Genomic DNA, 22457 nt, shown 5'->3' with positions numbered 1-22457 from the left:
AACTCATACTGTGCAGAGACCTCACTAAACTAACATTAATTACTAACTTTGATGACAGAAGTTGATGAAAGAGTTGATGATGTTTTCTCAAGTTGAAACGTCTCTCAGCCACCACAGACTGCTTCACTTTGATCCCAACACAATGCATTCAAGGATCCACTAATACTAAAATTGGACATGATGGGACTCTGAGTGCACTTGCAGATTGATTAATCTCTTTTCTCAGGAATATCTGAAGTATCATTTTGTCTGAATTGTGCATTTCAGCTTATTGCAGCACCAGTTGCTGTGTACAGTATCACTAAAACACATTTTTCATACAAGTCCTTTCATGTTGTGTGCTCTTTCTTCTCTTTCAGCTTCACTGGATCAATAACTATTAATAGCATAACACACTTTCTTTTGAATGTGTTGTAGTTTTATTTTTCCACTTTCAGTACACCCTAAATAAATGTTCATTGATTGTTTCTATGCTTCTATGTTGATCTGACTGAAGAAAAAGTCCTGTGTGTGTCCTTGAAAAGTTGAAACAACATCCCTACAGAAGGTTCACCGGTCAGAAGTGAATTTTTTATGAAAAAAAAGTTGAGATGGATGTTTTAAAAACAGGAATTTCTTCACAAAAGAGATACTGTCTGCAGTGTTGTTGTATTAAAACAAATCGTTTTGTTAAATTTGTAGGGTGAATAGTCACAGTCTGCATTTCTAAACAAGAGAACAGCTTTAATGGAAAGCCAGGAAGACATTTCTTTGATTTGAAGTATAACAAATATAAACCAACAAGAACTGAACAGACAACATGAACAGAAAACAAAACTAAAGTAGGAGCAAAGGGATTGTGTCATGTCAATGCTTAAAGCTGCCTGTGGCTACAGAAATTAATATCCATCCTCTTTTGGAAAGAGTCAAGTATTCAGTTAGAAGGAGCGGAGACGTCAGACGTCAAACAGGTCCTGAGAGGGCAACATTTACCCCAAACGTCCCAGAGCTTTGCTCTGTTTTCCTGTTCATGATGTCATGTATGGTGGAGATGGGCAGTGGTTCGCTCTTGTCCCTCCTTGGGGCATGAAGCAAGTCCACCACCGGGCAACTGAGCTTAGGACGCCTGCGTCTTAATGCACGTTTCTCCGCCCGGGTTTTGGGTGGAGGGAGCCCGTCACAGATTCGGGAGCAAGCTGTGGTGATGCCACAGAAGGAGGGGTCGTCTGAATGTGAGGATCCCTCCGAGCTGCCCTCTGATGGTGAGTCTCTAAATACAGGTTGAAGCAACCTTTTTGTAAGAGGTGTAGGGTTTGTGGTGACAGGTACACCATTACATACGACACCTCCATTACACAGTTCTGCAGCAGCGTGAAAAGAGGGTTTCAGAGTCTCTACTTTCTCCATGGGTTTCATCTTACGGCGTCTCCTCTGCGGGGGAAAAGATTAGAGAGAAAGAACAACTGTTAAATACTGTTTATCAGTTACAAACAGTATTTCAAACATATATTTTATACTAATAATCTGCACTGTAATAAATTTGTATTTACACACCTTTCTGTTAGCTGGACAAAGACTCTGTGTGTCCTCTGCATGAAGCATTTCTGGGCCTATGAGACAAATAATGAAGTTAGTTCTAACAAGATAAAGAATGGCTCAATTCTGCTTTGACTAGCTCCTATTCAAGATAAACGAGAAAAACCTTGAAACAGATTAATATTATTACCCTGATGGCACTCATTCTTACCTTCAGTGGTGGTTAACTGGAATGACTCAGAGTTTATGAGTGGATATGATGCACTCCTCTTCAAGCCCGTCTCATCACAGGAAGACAACTGCCTATAAGGAAGCAGTAACAGTTGAGGTAAAGGCTGCATGTAGCACCTTTATTAAGACAGGAGTCAAGGCTGTGTCATCAGTTCAGATTCCAGCTGCAATCTTCTTGATAATCAACTGTATCAATAAACTGACTTAATGAGTAGGAGCCACTCAAGGCACTCTAACCTCTGCCTATAAGCTGGAAGAACACATTCAGAGCTCTTTGCCATCATTTATGTAAAATGATTTTACTTCACTGAATCTTGGTATAAAGATTTTATTTGTTATGACACCTTTTCAGCAGATAGTATAACCCCAATGCCAGAAACCTCAACCTATATTCAATTACTGAGTGTTGTTGAAAGAAAAGGTGATGTAGGAGGTAAAAAGGTTTTGCTTTTGTAATGTATTAAATTGAAAATAGGTTGAAAAGGATTTGCATTTACATTTTTTTTTTTTTTTTAGCTTACCACCTTTAAAGGAACCAGGGTTGTAAAAGTGCATGTTTATCTGGGTACCTGTCAGGGCAGCAGAAGGTGTAGCTCTTAGCTATGGGTGGATCTGGCTCTGTGGCTGGAGGAATAGTGGTGATGCGGCAGCGGGTGACACACAGCAGCAGGCCGAGAGACAGGCACAACACCAGAGACAGCAGCAGGTAGTTCTGCCTGTCTGACACCTGGGAGACAGAAAATTGATTATTGTAGCAAAACCGAGGCAATGTCTGACGTGTCAAACAGAGAAACAGAAAAACAGTATAACTGGACATGTATTTCAGAATTGGTAAAAAACAAACATTTAGTAGCCCTAAAGAGCCTTTCTCAAATAATGTATCAGGATCTTGTGTTCAAGAGTCGCAGTACATCCTTGGTCCTGGGAAAAGACTAAATGTACTCAGTCTGATTTCAGGCTGAAAAAACTGATTACAGATGAAGGCTTTCTGCCAGGAGCATTGTATCTACCTCAGTCTGCAGCTGGCTGACTCTGACAGACAGGTTGAGAACCAGCTGAGTCACATTCTCCAGCTGGCCCTGCAGCAACTGAATGGACTCAGTCTGACGCTGGTCCTGTGGGATAAACAGAACGAATTTAGCAACAACACACATGTTCACATCATTGAAAAGGTATGTAAAGATCTTAAGAGTCAATATTGTAAAAGGTACAACATTACAAGCTGTATTAACTGTGTTTTGGCCAGTTGGAGTCAACACAACAATATTATTATTTGAAGTGGGATTGAATGAGGTGCCTATTGATACTACCTACAGAGAAGCAACAATGCACTGCTGTGGACAGGGACAGCAGCCAAATGTAATTTAGCCATTTAAAAAGGGTCCACCAAAAAAAAATCTGTACCATTTAAGTGTAGACTATATTTAGAGTATTTCCACTGCTGCTTTGAATTCTTATCACAAAATGATTTTGGGACAACTATCTCAAAGTCAGACAAAACACATATTTCTCTCTGTCATTGCCTCTTCACTACTCACCTGCTCCTCTGCTATTCTCGAGGTGTTCTGGAGTTTGATGATGGTTTTGTTGAAAGCCTTTTGCATCTCCTCCATCTGCTTTCGATACCTTGAATCACAAGACGGAAAAAGAAGTCTTAATATATCACCCTCTGTTTAGTTTAACAGGGCTTCTGCAGGTTTAAACATATTAAATTTGAGACTTTTTAAGTTATGAATCCAATTTAAGATTTCATGTCCACACTGGCAAAAATAAAGTACAAAGATATGAAGTACTTTGGTGCTGCCCCTGAAGGAAATATAGAACAATACTGGATGATTGCATGTGTTTACTGGTGGCTTTTTATGGCGGCCTTTTGTTTTCATGACCTCATTTGGTGAAGGTAACATAAACAGAAACAATTTGAACTCATTGCTTTTTTTAACAAAAGGAGATGCCACATTATCCTACACACCACCACCTGGGCGTGCTCCAATAAATGCAGTTTGCATGAGTAGCTCCATGATGGTTTTATTCTGTTACAGGAAAGTCAGTACATATTTTTCCCTAAAACTTGAGAAAATCATATTTGACATTTTAACACATTTTATGGCCTAAAATTCAGCTTATTGGATATAGAGACTTTTTAATGACCTGCAGAATCCCTGTTTATACATGAAGGAGAACAAGCTCACTCTTTCTCACCTCTGGCTCAGCTGCTCCAGGTAGCGTCCGCTCAGCGACATGTTCATCTCTAGGGCCTTGATGCGGTTGTTGAGTCTCATGAACACAGACTCCTTCTGGCTGGAGCCGTGGACCGGGTTCCCGTTCTGCTCCGTGCCATTGGGGGGGTCTGCATAGATGTCCGAGAGTGACGGTGAAGTAGGCGTGGACGAAGGGGCTGGAGGAGAGGCGGAGACGTCCTCTGCAAAATCCTCCATTTTAGTCTCTGTGATGACCGGCTGACCGCCGGAGGGCTCGAGTTCTGCAGGGATGTCTGGAGCCGGGTGGGCTACTTCAGTGGAAGCGCTGCTGCTTTCAGGTACCGGTGGTGGGTCAGGATGGTGTTCTAAATGAGGGGAGGTGGTGGGATGGAGAAGCTGAGATTGGTCTGTCTTTTCCGGGGTTTGGATGGGGGCATTTAACTCTGTTTGAGAAACATCAATATCAGACTTCACTTCTGTTGTTGGTGCCACCACGGCGTCCTCCGCTGCTGCACCAGCACTGGGTTGGACATAGCTGGAGCTGCTGAGAGAGGTGGAGGGCTCAATGTGCTTCTCCTCAGCCAGCACATCATGGCTCTTTTCTGGCGTTGGCTCCTTCGCTGGCTCCTCAGAAGACAGCTGTGGCGTCTCCACAATAGGGGTAGGTTTGGCAGAGGATGAGTCAGTGGCACTGGGTGTGGGGAGGTTCGAGGTTTGACTGGGCTCCAGCAGAGGACGTTCCGACATGGACTCTTCTGTGGTCCCTGGAGGCTGCGGTGTTTCTGACAGGCTGGCTCCGCTTTCTGGCTCCTGTTCAGGGGCTTGTTCTTTTTCCCGGGGCTGCTGTTCCTCACTGTGGTGCTGCTGAGGTTCAGGGCAGGCAGAGGGGGACAGGGATTGGTGCCAAGCGGGTGTTTGGATGGGAGGACTGGTTTGCTTTCTGTCCATTGTTCGGCATTTCCTTTTTTTTGACAGCAGGGCCGAACACTGCCGATGGAGATACTCCTGGAGGGAGGCGGCGCAAGAACAAGAGGAAGAAAATGAAGGAAGTAGTGAGCAGTAGTTTTGGATTTCTTGTTGTCGTTCACGAAGATAATTTTTTTCTTTTTCTTCATCCAACTCCTCCTCCTTATCCAAAAGGGTGATTGTAGAGCTGATAGGTTCCTCCTCATCTTTCTCTAAAGGAGTCACTATTTTGTCCTCCACTGGGGGGAGCTCTTCTTTGCTTGTATCAGAATTAGGAGTCTCTGAGGAGGGGGCTACAGTTGCAGGGATATTGGGTTCTAGTAAAATCTCTTCCTCTTCGGAGTCTGGACTAGAAAGTAGAGATGCACAGAGAGGTCATTATTTGTATCTGTATCTGTTAAACTAACAAAATTATCTCAATATCCGTATTTGGATACACAACCAGAAATGGACGTGGTTATACTGGATGTCTAATCAGGTTCAATCGGGCAAATGTTTTATTTTCTAACCTAATATTCATTGGCAATGCAATTGCTGTGCCTACAAAGTATCATTTAATGTTGGCATATATTCAATTAATTTAGCTAAACTGAATTCTATTAACTGTCTGAAACCCACCACCACCCCATTTAAGTGGTGGATACTGAAAAATCAGCAACTGAATACAATGTTTTATAGATCAAAAGATTCTGTTTTGCACTCAATAAGAGACTCCACAGCAAAGATACACAAGTATATAAAATATCCTTCAGTTGAAGAGAATAATCTTGGTGTATGAAATATGTTACTGACATGCAACCTTTTTTCAACTATGCTCAGGTAATCATGGAGCATGGAGGTGACTTTTTCCAAATAATAATAAGTAACCTAAGACAGAAGAAATATCCATTTCCACTGCATCATTTGTGCTTTCCCAAATTACTTATTTGGACTTGGCTGCATTGCTGCTAGAGAGGGAGGAGGACAATCCAGTGCATACTAAATACAGCAAAGGAAGGACACAATGCAACAAAACAGTCCTTCAGGCTCATCTACAAAATATCTGTTATTTCAAAAGCACTGGTAAATGGAAGAGCAGATTTCCAAACGTTAGAAACTAATAAAAGATACCAGATTTGAGGCACAATAATACACTAGTTTTATTTTGTTGGCTTTTCAAAATATTACGCTACTGTCAACTTGCATTGACATTACAACTTAACACACACATAGACTTGTAAATATATATGAGATTTTGAAGGGCCAGTTCACCCCAAAATCAAAAACACATATTTTTCCTCTTAACTGTAATGCTCTTGCTGTGAGTTTCAGAGTCTGGGAGATATTGGCTTTAAAGATGACTGCCTTTTCTCGAACATAATAGAGCTATATGCCACTTGCCTTGTTGTTTTCAATATTCACAAAAATACATCTGACACACATTTGAAAATCTCAACAGCAATGAAACCAACTTCAAGCAAATTTACATGGGTTTCATGTAGATTTCAGACAGATCATAAAGTCTTCATAACACTTCATCATATTTCCAACTTTTCCTCATTTCCAGCAGTATAAACACATTTTCATCAGTCAATAATATGAAGAACAAAAGTGATAGACAGTTTGTTGAGGGTCAAATTACAATTCTAAAAGATGTAAATATGACTCATGACATTACTCACACTGTAGTAAAATCTGTAGTGGTAGTCTGAGTGGTGGTGGTGGTTTCAACTTGGGTTGATGGCTCAGTCAAGTTTACTTCTTGTGATGAAAGGTTGCCTGCAAAACACAAATAAGAAAAATAGCATTAAGAGTGAACACATAAATAATTCAAATTTATAAGAGTAAAAACTGACAAATTAGCAACTGTATATTATTAAAAAACAGAGGCTGTCTGCCCAAACTGGACCTTAGCTGGTTGTGTTGGTCATACCTTGCATCTCTGGGCTTCCACCGAGAACATTGACAGCGATATTGTTTACCATATTCAAAATAACATCTGAAGAGAAAATATAAGCACCATATTAATAATGATAATACCATAGTCCAGGTTGTGGATCATTTTTATGCAGTAGAAATCCATGTTTGTTATACTCACCTTTTGCTGATCCAATCAGATTCTTGGATAACTTGGCTTCACCAGATGTATATCCAGGAGGGTAATCTGTAGGGAGCAGCACACTTAATAACACACATCAATTTCACAATGAAACAATAAGAAATATGACTGCAAAAACACTGAACATAAACACAAAAATGATGCCTGAACACAGAAATGAATGTCATTATTATATTACCCAGGTGATACATTTAGAGCAACATGTCTGGTACAGTTTGTATCTTGCACATTGTAATGCTGCTTTTAGTGACAAAATGTTTTTATTGCACTTCCACACTGAAATAAACAGAGCACTGCTTTCACTTCCAGGTTGTGCTGGAGTACATTCCTGCTGATGTACAAATTTGTGCATCAAAGTAAGACTGGTCCTTATTCACACTACATCTCCTTAAACCAAAATATAAAATCCAAAATTAAGTCAACAAAGCATTGCTTTCACTTCCACGTTGTGTTCATATGATGTCACGCTGTACAGCATTAGATGCTGGACAAGGACGGGTATTCAGTGAGATTAGCGAAGTTATTCTTTTGGGACTTCATGCATTCATCATGCTGCAGTTTGTGGTGTTTTTCGGGTGTTTGAACAAGTTAGTTTTGTTATTTTGCAGCACAGACACAAATTTCATGCCACCTTTGATTCACTCTTCCTTCAAACCATGTGCCACAACAGATGATGATCCTTTTTGAGCAACTAACTCTTTGCCCTCTGCTCCAGATATCTGATTTTTGTTTTGCCTGCCTGCTCTCTGTTGTGTATAACTATTCTACGCTGGAGTGGAGCTGCAACATCCAGGACATTTTTCATAGGCTTAAGGGTGCAGTTTGCTGGTAATTTAGGAAACACTTGATTTGATATTGAGCACAGTTTTCTACATTTCTACATTTTAAACATCAATATCACGGTCTATCATGTTCATTACATGGAAACTAAAATTGTATTTGATCAATATTCGATTAATTGTGCAGCCCTTATTAAATACGATGTTCTCAGTTCTTACCCAAGTCATCATCCTGATCATCTGGTCTTTCTGGTGGATCAGCGATCTCCTCGTACTCTTCAACCATGCTTGTGCCAAACACCCTGGGAAAAAGTAAATCAAAATAATTTTATGAGCTGGCTCATGTAATAGTCTTTGACAGCCTGTAGGGGGCAGATCACTACACTAAAAAGCCTACACACACACACACACACACACACACACACACACACACACACACACACACATACACACACACACACACAGGTCATACAGTACAGGAGAGTCATCCATTAGCAGGTTCTTTTTTCTCAACACAGTTAGATTTTAACACAAGCATCAACCTGGTGTTTCATTTCCCTTGATGGAACATCTGAATGTGCACCAAAGGTAATAGGCACCATATGGTTTGCTATTTCCAGATATCTATTATAGTCAATAGTGGTAGCATATGATCATGTGTTGTTTTTAGCTATTTATGTCACCCCTTTAGTACACAAACTTCAGCCAGACTGAAAGTGAAAAGAACAGCTGATAACAAACAGGTGGATTTAGGATTTTTCTAAAACAGGGGCCATACTTTACACAGTGGAGCCCAGTGCTATGCAGGGGTCCAAGGCGTCCCAGGAAAAGTATTTCACACTTATTTCCTGCATTCTGGTGACTTTATACACATTTAACTTGGGCAGAACTGTCTTTGAAGAGGTGAATGTAAAAATTCAGATACCAGACAACAATGTCCTTTTGTGGATGACAAGTAAAAATGCCCCCAGTCCCTTCAAAATTCAGTCTTTGATTTCTGTTGGACCTGCTACTCGATCTGCCCGTGTGCAGCGTGTTCATGACCACATGCCAAATACTACATATCACTTGACACCATCTAGAGCTCATGTATTTTGATTTTAGTTTGATGGTCCAGTTCAATATTATCTGAAGTATGGTTGTGTGAGGTATCTATAGTTAGTGTGTTAGACACAATGGGTGGCAGTAGGCACTCAGTTAGTAGAAGCAGTGAGGAGTACCAGCATGGAAGCTAAGCAATGAACTGCTGTGGACAGGGTCAGCAACAAAATTAATATCAGTCCAAGTGCACTCTATATTTGGAATACCATTACATAAATCAAATGTTGCTCTCTCCAAACCACTGGCAAAATAACTAATTTTACCTCACAGACCACGGGAGTTGCTGGTTTACAGATGCCTCTCTGTGTTTGTTTGCATTATTGTGTGACTTTGAACTGACTGAACTATCCTTTTAAAACAGAGGGGTCCTCCAATAACACGCACAATCTAACAGATTGAGGCCATGGTAGAGCGGCAACTCCTGTATTCTGCAAGGGAAAATTGTTGATATCACCTATGGAAACTGGTTGGTTTAGCGAGAGCAATATTTGCATCTAGTGCAGCTAATACTCTGACTATTGATGTAACACAACACGACATCAAATAATCCAAACAGTTCCTTTAATGTTTGTTCCATATTAAGGTCTCACTTCCTTTTTAAACAGTATACAATCTGAGTACAATCTGACAACATGGCATGGTAAGAGTATGCCAACATTGCCTGAATATTACATACCTTATGAGACTGAGGGGACAGAAATGTTCAGAGCCAAAGTGAGACACCAGGTCTACCTGAAAAATGCAGAAATGATTCAGATATTAAAACAGAAATGTGAACTGCATTATACCATACACAAATCAGCACTGTCAGCAGGGCAGCAGGGGTGGTGTTACTTATGAAAAGCAAAGCCGTGATTTTGTTTTGTTGTAAAAATCAACACAGTGGATTAAAATGAAACAATGAGAGGGTGATTGGCCATGTGGGTAAATCTGAGAGGAGCAACTCAGTATAGTGTAAAAGGTAGTCCACATCAAGAACTATAAAAATATTGTTCCAGCTAAAGTGGGCAATGGAGTCCGGACCACAGCTTTATAGTTGTGATGGTGACTCTGTCATCCACTTGAGTTCGAACGATTTTTACAATTATATTTTTATAGTTATAGTTCTTGGTGTGGACGGCCCTTAAGTTAGATCATTTGACATATTACTACAGGCTTCATCATTTGAATGACTGATGGGCATTAAATCATTATGTGTGATATGAATGAATGTATTCAAAGAGTGTTTCTTGAAGTTATAAAAGGTTAGAAGCTAGCAGCAAGTTAGATCTGATTCTGTTTACAGCTGATCGCACCACTTAAGACAAAAAAAAGACGCAAAATACACCCGTATCAGTTCACTCAACCACAGACCTCTACAAGAAAAGCAGGCTAACCTTTATGTACTTGGTGAACATCTGAAGCAAGAGAGACAGAAAAAAGAGAAACAAAATTAAGAGACGTACACATGCATTCAAAACAGGTCCAAAGATTCTATGTTGATTTTAATTTGAGTCACTTCCGGCGCAAAATAACAATGAAGCCATGTCCAAATCTAGAATATAAAGCACTGTCCAAACTGCTGCTGTGACATTTTACATTTCATTTGTTGGTGCTCATATCAAGAAAAATATGAACACCACTCAATCGTTACATGACCTTTTCTAATACAGTGTTATCATTCTACAGACTTTGTGACTATAAGGAAAAGGAAGAAAAAGTAAAGGCTTACATTCAAAGAGATTTAGAGAGAATTACAGCGATTCCTCTGCATTACTTTAGCATAGAAGAGAGACAGATGCAGTAGTAGTGTGACCAGAAATAAATATATTGTGCTCACCTTCACATATTTAGCATACAGATGTTCATCTAATGGGAAGCTCTGGACTGTGCGTTCATCCCGGGCATGAAAGGTTCCTAGTTTCAGCCACTTGTTTGTTGGATATCTGCAGGAATAGATTTACAGTCAGTTCAGTGATATGGATGTCTCAGGATTACAGCCTGAGGTCACTGAAAAAATACAGAATTTTATCATTCAAATTTGACACTGATGATGAGACTTTTTTCCCAATAAAACTCCCTTAGATGTAGACAAGAAAATTCATTTAAGCAATATTAACATTTAGCAATATACAGGTACATGTTTTTGATACATATTGTTTTTAAAACATGTCTGTTAGATGCTTTGCATAGAGTACCTATCGCTGATGGAGACAAGAAAGTCTTTGGGAGTAGATGAGAACAGCTCAAAGTTAGCAATGTCCAACTGCTTCACCTGGATAGGCTCACAGAGCTCGATGATGAACCTGAGTGAGAACAAAATACAAAGCTTCAAAAACTGGCATCAGGCCAAGGTGAACAGAAATGTTCTCATGTTGCATCAGTGGATAGAAAGCATGTATGCACACTACATACCAGATTTTGTTACTGCAGGGGTTTAGCATGTACAAGTCCATGTTCTCCTTCAATATGGCCGAAGTGCTCTGCATGGAACAAATTCACAAAGTCAGTGTGCACTTTTATTTGTAACCAACATCCAACAGAGCAATGATTCCTCAGTAGGGTGTAGTGTCATGTTAATAGTACCTTTGCCTCAGGGTTAGCGCCAAGGATCTTGGCTCCACACTCCACTGAGGCGTAGTTATTGAAGTTTTTCTGGACTTTCTTCACTGTATGAGGAGCCCCGTTGTTAGAAGTATGAGTAGACTGAGCTATGGAGAGGAAGAATATAACAAAGAATTATTGAGGACAGGGGATGGGTGATAAAGCTGAAAACATTTCCACAATAAAATATTTAATTTCAGTCTATATCAATAATAATTGATGATACTTAATAATAATTTAGTAACCTATATCTAATTAAGACCAGAAGCAAAAGGTTGAATTTAACCACTTCATTTTTAAATGAACCCCACTGTTTGCACTTGTAATAGACTGGAAATGCTATACGCTTAATTTTTATTTAAACATTTTTATTAACAACTGGATGATTCTATTACTTTTTACAGTCTTTACTGTTAAGGTTATATACTTTCACGTCAGCAGATGGCGCTCTGGTGCTGCTGTTGAACCGTTGAGGAGCCTAGCTACAAGCTCCACTCACAAATAAACAGGCTCTGAGCATGACATTCACTCTGGTCCTCTCTCTGTTGATCCACAGATAAACTGTTTACATAGTGGCTACACAGTGCTCTCTAGCCTGTGTAGCCCTTGACACTGGTCCAGATTTCCCCTAGGTCTGGTGCCAGTAATAAACTCATTCTCTCATTCTACACCATTTTTGTTGTTGTGTCACATGTCGATTAGACAAACAAACAACACACCTGTTAAATGATTGGCTATTTCTGTCACTCGAAGCATGCTCCATTAACAAGCGACTTATGACGAGTTATTTTTTAGCCAGGGGATAGTTGTCATGTACTTAGCAGGGGGATTGCATTTAATTAATTTAAAAGGGTAGTTTGGATTATTACCAGTGGGGTTGTATGAGATACTTGTTAATAGTCAGTGCATTAGATGCAGTAGATACCAGTTGAAACATCCCCAGCTCGAAGAAGCAGAGAGGGCTACAAAAGCTAAGTAATGAATTGCTGTTGACAGGATCATCACTAAAAGGTATTTTAGCCACTTAAAAAAGGTCCTCCTAAAAACATTAACATCAGTTTAAATGTATACTATATTTAAATTATTTTCACTGCTTTACTTTTCTGTCAGACGTTTTTTTTCTGAAGGGAAACCTACCTTATAAAAGCCAAATATTACTTTCTCCAAACAAAATCACTTTCATGATTTGAGACAAAATAAGCGATCAAGGCAGCAGAAGACCAGCAACATCTTCTGTAAGATGAAATTACTGATTTCGCCCATGGAGTTTCATTGGTTTGAATGGAAAAATATTTGGCTCTTATAACAGCAATACACAGAAACTGATAAGCTCATACAGCCCTACTTTGAATAATCCAAACTGAAACTAGTGAAACTATGATGAAGTGTCTGTGGCAGGTAAATGTCACTTTAGTGTTATTACCTGTGCCAAATGGGGGAGTTTTGAAATCCAGTACTTGGTCTCACACTTACGCTGGACTGTGTTATGATCTGGATCAAGCTTAACATTACTTTACAAGCAGGATAAACTAATCTCTTACTCTTTTCCTTCTCCACTTCCATCTCCTTCCGCTTCCATTCATCAAAAGTGGGGATGTCCTCAGGGTCTTTGTTGCCCACACTAGAATCTGGGTCTGTGGTACCATGGGAACTCAAGTCCTGTCAGACACGATAATAAAAAATCAGAGCTGGGACATCTCCTTTGGTAGGGAGAGGAGAATATTTCACACACAGCATCAGAGATCCTTACTGGCTCATTCAACGTGTGCGATGTGTTGGCCTCCAGATGCTGTGTGCTGTGAGTGGCTGGAGAGCCCAGAGAAGGGTCAGTGTGGGTTTTGGTTCCTGTGGTGTGAATGTTGGATGTGTTCTCCAGAACTACTGGAGGACTGCTGTGGGAACAAACAAACAAACAAACAAAAAAAAAACAACACTGTCACCAGGTTGCACTTGTCTTTTAAGCTGAACTATCATCACACTCTACTCAAAATTAACAGTCGGTGCTGATTTGACAGCAATTCAAGAGAAGTGTGTTCAGTATGTAGGGCACAAGATTAACTCTTCACACCCATTTTTGTTAGATTTGATTATAAACTTTAAGACAGAGACCAAATATACAAAACAGAAAACAAATTCAATGGGAGAAATGATGCTTCAGCAAACCAAATATAAACAGGAGACAAGGGAGGAATCACAAAAGGATAGATAAAAATAAAGGCAAAAATTAAAATAAAATAAAAAACACACAAAAAGGCTACAAAAAGGAGCAGGGTAAAAGACAATAGAAAAACAAGAACTGAGAAATCATTTCTGTTCACTTTTACAATAATTTTCAGTAACTTAAAATAGTTAGCAAAATTATATATGAACACGGTGAAGGAGGGAAAGTTTCAGTTCTACTCACAAAGATGAATATATTTGCCCTGAATAATCACAAGATTAGACTGTCAGAAGTATTTGCATCTATCAGTTGTCCATAAAATATTCTGTCCAACAATATGCAATTTTGTATTTCAGATCAGAACAAACTGGCGCATGAACATTTAAAAATAAATGGTCAGTGGTCTCAACCTCTAAGGAACAAAACACGGATGAACTGCAAATATAAATATTTTGTGTGGAAAGTCAATGACAGGGTATACTGCTGATACTATTTTAAAATAGAGCAAACAGAGCATGAGTTTATGTCACCAAAACCAACTTACTGATCTGCTGTCACATTTTAGGGCAGGAAAAGCGATTAAAACTACACACTGCTTCGCATCAGTTGCAGCAAGGGACCAGGAATTGCTCTGCAGATTTTGTTAAACCCTTTCCTTGAGATAATAATGTAGTACTTTGTGGTGAAGTCTTCAAGGGATAACAAGGTCCATGTGGTTTGTAAAGCTCACAGACAGACATTAAACTACTGTCATACCAATCAGAATTGGATAGATTTTCTGTGTATTGTTATAACCCTGTTGTTCCACAATACAGAATTGTGTGGTGAAAAACTGTGAGTAAATATGATTTTTTCAAAATGTAACTTCTCACCTATCACTGTCATATGGGTTTTTCTCTTCTTCTTCACAGTCAGCTGGAGGCAGGTCAGACTCAGTGACCTCAGGAGCAGCTACGTCAGATGCATCATCTGAAACACTGAAATGAAACAACAATCCATGTTACATTTTTGCAACCCTTCAATTTCCAGGCAGGCAGCAAAGAAGAAACAAATATTTCAAAGGATGTTGTCCTAAAGTTGTGTTGTAACTCTACACTATGTGAACCACATTATCTGAGACACTAAAATAATACAGCAAAGCAAGCACTTTGTGCCATTTTTATAGATAAGTGACAGATTAAATAAACTGAACAGTTCTAATGAAAAAAGAAAAAGGCCTTGAGATAATAATATCTTGCCTATTTGGGATGTTGTCTTGAAGATTAAGGTCGTTTGAGTTGTCTTGAAGCTCAGCAGCAGAACCAGATGGATGGTCAGGGGAAGGAAGCAGAGAGGATGAGTCCTGGTCTTGAGTGATGGAGGTTTCAGGATGTTGGTTTTCTGAACTTTGCTCAGGTTCTGGCTCAGATTGTGAAATTCCTTTTTCCGCCTCCAACTCTACCTGCACAGAGGACTCCTCCTCTTCAAAGACCTGATGGATAAACAGAGAGAGATATTTGAGCTGTTGAGGAAAATGCTAAAACAGTCCATTAGCTTGAGTTAGATTGATCGACCAAACACTCTAAGCTTCAAATGTTCCAGGAATGATCAATACAAAGAACTGGATGGTATGATGCACATGACCACTTATACAGGTCTGAAACAGTTGTGCTGCTTTGGAGAAAACCAAATAATAAAATTACTACAAGTCTGAGCTTAAATATACCTTTGATATTATCATAAATATGCATTACCCAAAGAGCACAGCACATAATCTATTTATAGTATGAATTTCTTTTTGAGGGATGCAACAAATTAAGCCCACTTCTTCAACTCTGCAGGGATGTCCAAATCCTCTGCCACCATTACTCCCTTTCAGAGGCTGTAGCAGGCCAGTTTTAAAGGTAGCAAATACAATCTGCCAGAAATCCATTGGTACCAACCATGTCATGCCAGCTTGTCTGGAAGTTGGCTAAATGAGCTCTAAAGTTAAATTTTGGTAACTGGAAATGGTTAAATTTACATGATACAACTATAATGTACCTCTGAATTGTGTTTTTTAACTAAATGAGTAGCACATTATTTTTTGACTGGCCCATATTGTCAGATTTTCTGAAACTGGTGCTAGATCACATGGCAACAGGTTTCCTGTGTGGTTAAATGAAAGAAATATATTCACAGAATGAAGTGAAACCTCTGAGTAATGAAGTGGGTTGTACAAAACCCCAATTCCAAAAAGTTGTGTAAAACGGAAATAAAAACAGAATGCAATAATTTGCCAAAAAATAAATAAATAAATAAAAATCGATCTAGTTGAATACATTACAAAGAAAAGATTTAATGTTCAAGATGATTACAGTTGTTTTTTTAATATACACTCATTCTCATTTCATGCCTGCTACTGTGATACATCACCTTTTCAACAGCAAATATTTTCTTATGACAGCAAAACTCTTCCTGATTCTTCCTTGATATATGATTTCAGCTACTCAACTTTTACACTTCAAAATGCAGCACACATTTAGAAAGAGAAACTGCAGGCAGGCCATCTAGTTCCTGAACTCTTTTACTACAAACACTGTTGCAACATGTGCAGAATGTGTCTTGGCATTGATTTACTGAAATAAGCAAGGATGTCGACATCACCTCATAAGCCTTTATGTGTCTCTCAGCATTAATGGAGCCTTCACAGATGTGAAAGTTAGCCATGGGCACTAACACACCCTCATACCATCACAAATGCTGACTTTTGAAGTTAGTGCTGGTAATAATCTGGATGGTCCTTTTCCTCTTTAGCCTGGAGGACACGATGTCCATGATTTCCAAAAACGATCTGAAATGTGGACTTGTCAGACCACAGCACATTTTTCCTCTTTGCATCAGTCCATCTCAGATGAGCTCGGGCGAGATAATACGGCAGTGTTTCTGGGTGTAACTGAAATTTGCATTCACTTTGCATGGTAGAGTTTTAACTTAAATTTGTAGATGCAGCGACTAACTGTGTTTAGTGAGCCTGTGTTCAGTTTCCCCAAGCCCATGTAGTACCCTGCAAAAATTATATGGGTGTTTAATGCCATTTTTAATGTACTGCTGTCTGAGGGGTCAAGTGTCACAAGCATTCAGTGTCAGTTTTCAGCCATTTCCCCTACGTGTAGTGATTTCTCCCAATTCTCTGACCTTTTAATGATATTATGGATTGTAGATGTGGAAATCCCCAATTTCCTTGCAGTTTGTTTTGAGAAATGTTGCCTGCACAGTTTTTCACACAGTGATGAACCCTATCCAATTCCTGCTTGTGAACAACTAAGCCTTACCAAGATGCCCCATTTAATACCAAATCATGATACTGTCACCTGTTACCATTACACAACTTTCCCAGTCTTTTATTGACTTTGTCCCAACTTTTTTTAAATGTGTTGCAGGCATCAAATTCAGAATAAGTGTATATTTACAAAAAACACAAAAGTTTATGAGTTTGAACATTAAATTCATTGTCTTTGCACTGCATTCAATTGAATACAAGTCAAAAAGTATTTGCAAAACATAACATGCTGTTTTTATTTATGTTTTATATAACATCCCAACTCTTTTGGAACTGGGGTTTGAACTATGGAGGTATATAGTTGAGACTACCTTGTGAAGATGAACTTTTTCCCCTGACTCTTCCTCCGAACTGACGTCCTGTGAGGACACGGGCCTCTGGGCCTCTTGGTGCGATTCCGTGCAACCAACATAGCTACTAGGGTACCTATGAGACAAAGAAAAAGTCAGTCAGTTTCATAATAGCACTGAGTTGGAATTTGTCTGAATATGGGTCATGTTAATGCAGTGGTGAAAATGTGCTGGTATCCAGGGAAAAAGCACGAGTATAGCATTGTATAAGGTGTACACAAACTCTTGAATAGAGTATACTGAACATCTCATTTGACTGCAGTGAGTCACACAGGACACACAGAGGAAGCTGCAGGCCAATGTCCCAGGGTGACACACTGAGAATTTCCCAGTGGCCTATACCCCAACGTAGACAATTTATCTTATCTGTATGCAGAGTCCGGGAATGTTGTCAAAAGACACACCTAAAAAAATTGTTGCATATTGCTCAACTTGAGTGCAGGACCCTGAAAAATAAACATGAAATCTGCAAGATTGTGTGTCATTATTATTATTATTATTATTATTATTATTAGTGTTATTTATATTTCAATATGTTCTGGTTGTGTCCAAAAACTACTCTGTCACCTGTTTAGTGAAGAAGAAAAAAACAAAGTGAATGTGGAAATAAAGACACAATAATATAAACCTATTCTGCTTCTTGTGGTTTTTTGTATTACTAAAGCTGAGTTTCTGTGTGAAGATATATTAAAACCCTATTCTTTAGATTTAAACACTGCAGCTCAGTGGGGTGACACTGTGCCAGACAAACGGTCACGGTCACAGTGACTGTCCTCACTCCTGGCAGGAAAGCAATGATAATTAGCAGTAACAAGGCTTTAAATAATTGCAATAATTATGGCGTGTTCCCATGGGGGAAAAGTCCTCCTGGTCCTGTATCAAAGGCCACAATCCAACAGCAACCACCACTTGTCAACATATGAGGCCCTTATCTGGATTTTACTTAGAATTCCAGGTCAGGTTCTTTACTTTACTACACTGAGTTGGCTGGTGCTGCTGCTTTATTGGTCTGACCTTACAGGCTAAACTAGTCACAAACATTAAAGTGCACAACAGAGCTTCTGTTTTCTAATTGGAATCCAGCAGCCATAATGTAACTCCAGAAGGAGCAAGAGCAGTGTTAAGGCATGACTTGCTAAATAATTAACTAACTGTTTACAGACAAAAAGCTAGTGCAGAAGACGTCACATAAAATAGTAGGAAATGCAAGATATACTTAGGTGTATACTTTGTGGTGAAATGGATATTCTGTGTGGATGAGGCCACTCTGTACATACAGTACTGACTTTTTCAAAGCACTAAAATAAAATTCAGGGATAGGGTGTAGTGTAGTGAAAGAGCTTTTACAGAGCTGGGAGGATATGAAGGAGTGAACTACCCACTATGCAGTAAATAAAACAGAGCAACGTGTATCCCACAAGTGCAAAGATCATGTGCATCATTCATATGATCATGTGTCCAATCTCATCAAGACTGTCCGTAAGACACATCACTGATTCACAAGTGACCTGTGAGTATTTCAACGTCTATCAAATGAATGTCACAAGACAAGATCTTACATTTATTACTACAATTCTGAACCTGAATAATAATCTGATAAGATTAAAGACATGAAGACACGTGGCATCACCTGTATGATGTTTATGATGTCACAGGATTGGAATAAGAGATAGAGCAAACAATTAATATTGGGACAGACAATATCATGATGCAGCCTCCTCGTACAGATTGATATTGAGACACCAGCGTATTATGTGAATTATTTGTGCTAGGATATCATTTTTATTGTGGGCAATAGTACAGTATCATGAGTTACTAGGGATGTCACAATTTAATTATTAAATCAAAAATAAACTGAAATGAGCTCAGAATTTCAATAATCACATCAAAAGCCATAATCTGTGATTCCCCCAGTATTTGCTTTACATTCCACCCCTGCATACTTGTGGCATCTGGTACGTGTAAAAAGAAAAAAAAAAAGAAAAAAAAAACACTTGAAAAATGGCACAGTGTAGCTTACCAACCGTTATATCACACTTGATATCATATAGACTTCTTCTATAATTCTTCTTTTTAAAGAAGAATTTGAAAATGTAAATGACAGTTGTCAGGGCTTAAAACCAGCAATTTCTTTATCTTTGCAATCAAACTTGATAGTCTAAAAATGGCATAACCGTCAGGACAAAATTAGAAAATGTTTAAACTGAAAAATTGTATCATGACCTTAAAATGGATCATAGATGGTCATATGGTCATTGTCATAGATTGGAGACTCGTGATACCCAAAGGAGGTACCCTTTGATTTCCAACCCTTCTTAAAATCCTTAAATTTTGTCACACAAAAAAATCATATAGTCTCAAAATCAACCCTGCAATAATAACACCAGATATATTAAAGAGATAGATGCCATGGTATTACACGTCTAGCAAAATCTCCAATGGGGAACATCTTTTCCCCCACTGTAAATACTAGCAAATAGGGAGGTTAATTATTAGTCATTTATCACCATCAAAAATCTGACTGATTAAAAATGTTAACTGACATGATATGTTCTGTGAACTATTTCTCTGAAGCTCATGCGTTTTCTTATGATTTGGTTTGGTCTGCCTTATAAGTTTTTTTAGGTTCATTTGTCAATAACATCAGAGAGACCAGAGTGACTAGACATGTCATAAAAAGAATAGCACAGGTGTGATTAATAAAATTAATGACAACTCCAGTTAGCCGGCATACACAATACCAGGGCCCTGGGGCTGAAATACAGCTGTTAATTATGTTACTAATTACACCTGTGTTCCTCCTGCTATGACACTTCTGAGTGCTGTGAAAATGTCAATTAACATCTATTAACTGACAAAGCTGAACAAGAACAAAACATCTTTACATTGTACTGAGATGTACTCTTCCATGAATATAGATAGCAGACGTTAAAAAGTCAAAAATACTGTCGCTCATGGCTTCACTCTAAAATGAGAGCTAAAGCAATGTTGATGAAAGTAGGTCAGGTCAACATCACCAACATAGCTAGATCTTAATACCACATTACATCATATTCCTCTCTCCCTTCCCTCTCTATGTAAAGTACTCTAGTCAGTGCATGTTCTGGGTTGTTGCTATCCCCTAACATCATAGCTAGAGCCCATGATCATCCCACATAATCTCCCTCTCTGCTGGCTTTACTGTGTTCTGTCCGACTTACACACACTACAACCTCCAGCTTTCTAGAGGACTGACATGATTGACGTGAAAGGCCTTTAATCCTGTCAAAGGCTGATGAACCAAATCTGTGTCACGTCAGCTAACAGTAGCTTTCTGACAGTAAGGGTCGTGACAATCAACAGACACTGATATGGACCAGTAATACTCAACTTGCAGCCCACTGGCCAAATCTGGCCCCCAGTAGGGTGCCAGTTGGCCCTCTGATCACTTTCTAATTCACAATGACAACAAATTGATGCTATTTTTTCTACAAAAGAGGGACAGATCTGGCAGTTTTGCATGATAAAAATAAATTATGCTGTTAGTAATACAGAAGACTGATCATTGTGTGATTTCAGACTGTGGATCAGATGGTGAGCTCCGTATGGGGAGGACAACTATTAAAGGAGCAAAAGTTACGCAGAAATTAACGTAATTATCATTCTAAGTGTAATTCATATTAAAAAAAAACTTAAATACGGTATTCATTCATCATCAGTCATCCTAGTAGGAGCAGTTTTTGTTTGCTGTTTAGGAATCATTTCAACATTTAGTGATTGCATGATGGAAGAGGTTCCAGCTAACTGCAATGCAATTAAATGTCTGATTTAGCTGTCAGTCCTTGCTCAAGTTGATTTAGTTAATAAATTAAGTTAATAAGTAAGTCAATTTGAAGTTTAGGATTTCAAAGAAAGATAAGTAATGGGCCCTTTACAGGTTACTGATTTTATCTGATAGATAATGTTATTGTTAACATTTAGGCCTGATATTGACCTATCACAGCTATGTTGTCTGATATGCGCTGATATGAACTTTTTCTTTACAAAACTTAATGCAGATTATTTTTATTTTCTAGTTTTATAGGCAGCATTGTATTTATAATTAATCGTTTATATAATTCAAGTTCAAGATCAATTAGTGTCCCAACGTCATTTTGAACCATAAAAGCTTTTGTTAAACTGGAAAATATTCATTATGTCTCCATAACATCTCAATGTTTCATGTTTCATGTTTTCAAAAAAAAAAGAAAGTGAGCTCATGGATACATTATAATCTGTAGAAACAATATCAGTATTGGTCGGCCTCTATTAATGTTTGTTTATTAAATGGCCCTGAGCCTCCTGTCAGGGAACCCGGACGAAGCAAGCTGAGTATCCCTGATGTAAACTCAGCAGATTCACTTATGTATAATAAGGATCTTGTGGTTATTTTAGTCATGAGGTTTTCCATAACGGTTGCACTTTATGCTAGTCGTCTGGTGCTTTAAGTAGAGTGATACATGACACAGACGCGTGGCGGTTGATTAAACTTAAATAATTCTGTCAAATAACTGAGCTAGATATTGTAATGTCATGAGATGGAGGGGTAGTGTTATAAGTGTCAAATTGCTATTAACTTAAGCACAAGTTATTTAATAGATAACTAAGTAGCTGTGTTAAACCTAGCTAACGAGCTAGTACTTAATGGTCAACAACTGAAGCTAACACGTCCTGACAACAAGTCAGAAGTCAGCCAGGTGCCACATCACAGCATAATGTTAATGCTAGCTAGCTAATGTACTGCGTTGTGGCTGACTTAGCTTCACCTTGGGTAACGTATACTATTAAGTTTGTTAGCATTCAGAGTCAGTGTTTATCAGTGACATATTAATGACAACTCAGCTCAAATGGGACAAATTTAATTAACTTACCAACAGACTACAGCTACACATAGCCACACTGACACAACTCGCCATAACAGTCGTGTCATCTTCATCCCTGTCCTGCCGGGATAGACATCGTCGCCGTACTCAGAAATAGCGTTTAATCCTTTCAGCTTGCAGTCTCAGGAGCTCCGTAGAACAAAAATTTAGCCGCAGTTTCCTGTTAACTTGGCAATGGTCGCTGTTTTCACGGGTGAACTGTGATGCTAGCCGCTGTCACCCACACACAACCTGCTACCGACTGTAAGAGCGTCCCAGTGTTCTGCTGTC

At 38.9% G+C, this 22457-nt stretch overlaps 1 protein-coding gene across 1 annotated transcript; it reads right to left on the bottom strand.

Annotated features, from left to right (window-relative positions):
• Window positions 1–396: 396 nt before the first annotated feature.
• On the bottom strand, window positions 397–22457 carry LOC146318133 (SUN domain-containing ossification factor). The gene is made up of 23 exons (XM_084732081.1): window positions 22176–22457; window positions 17248–17362; window positions 14874–15106; window positions 14508–14612; window positions 13225–13366; window positions 13016–13133; window positions 11457–11581; window positions 11286–11353; window positions 11069–11176; window positions 10711–10816; window positions 10268–10288; window positions 9568–9623; window positions 8010–8092; window positions 6991–7056; window positions 6826–6891; window positions 6575–6671; window positions 3949–5262; window positions 3285–3372; window positions 2757–2861; window positions 2316–2473; window positions 1727–1818; window positions 1534–1589; window positions 397–1410 (listed from the first exon to the last, which is right to left on the bottom strand). The coding sequence occupies exons 1-23, from the start codon at window positions 22238–22240 to the stop codon at window positions 943–945; spliced, it is 3855 nt and encodes a 1284-aa protein (XP_084588207.1). The 5' UTR covers window positions 22241–22457; the 3' UTR covers window positions 397–942.

This window comes from Lutjanus erythropterus, chromosome 12, assembly GCF_056507025.1.
Source record: "Lutjanus erythropterus isolate fLutEry1 chromosome 12, fLutEry1.hap2, whole genome shotgun sequence".
NCBI classification, from domain to species: Eukaryota; Metazoa; Chordata; class Actinopteri; order Lutjaniformes; family Lutjanidae; genus Lutjanus; species Lutjanus erythropterus.
Note: the sequence above shows the minus strand (reverse complement) of the source record. Positions and strands in the feature narration are given on the sequence as shown.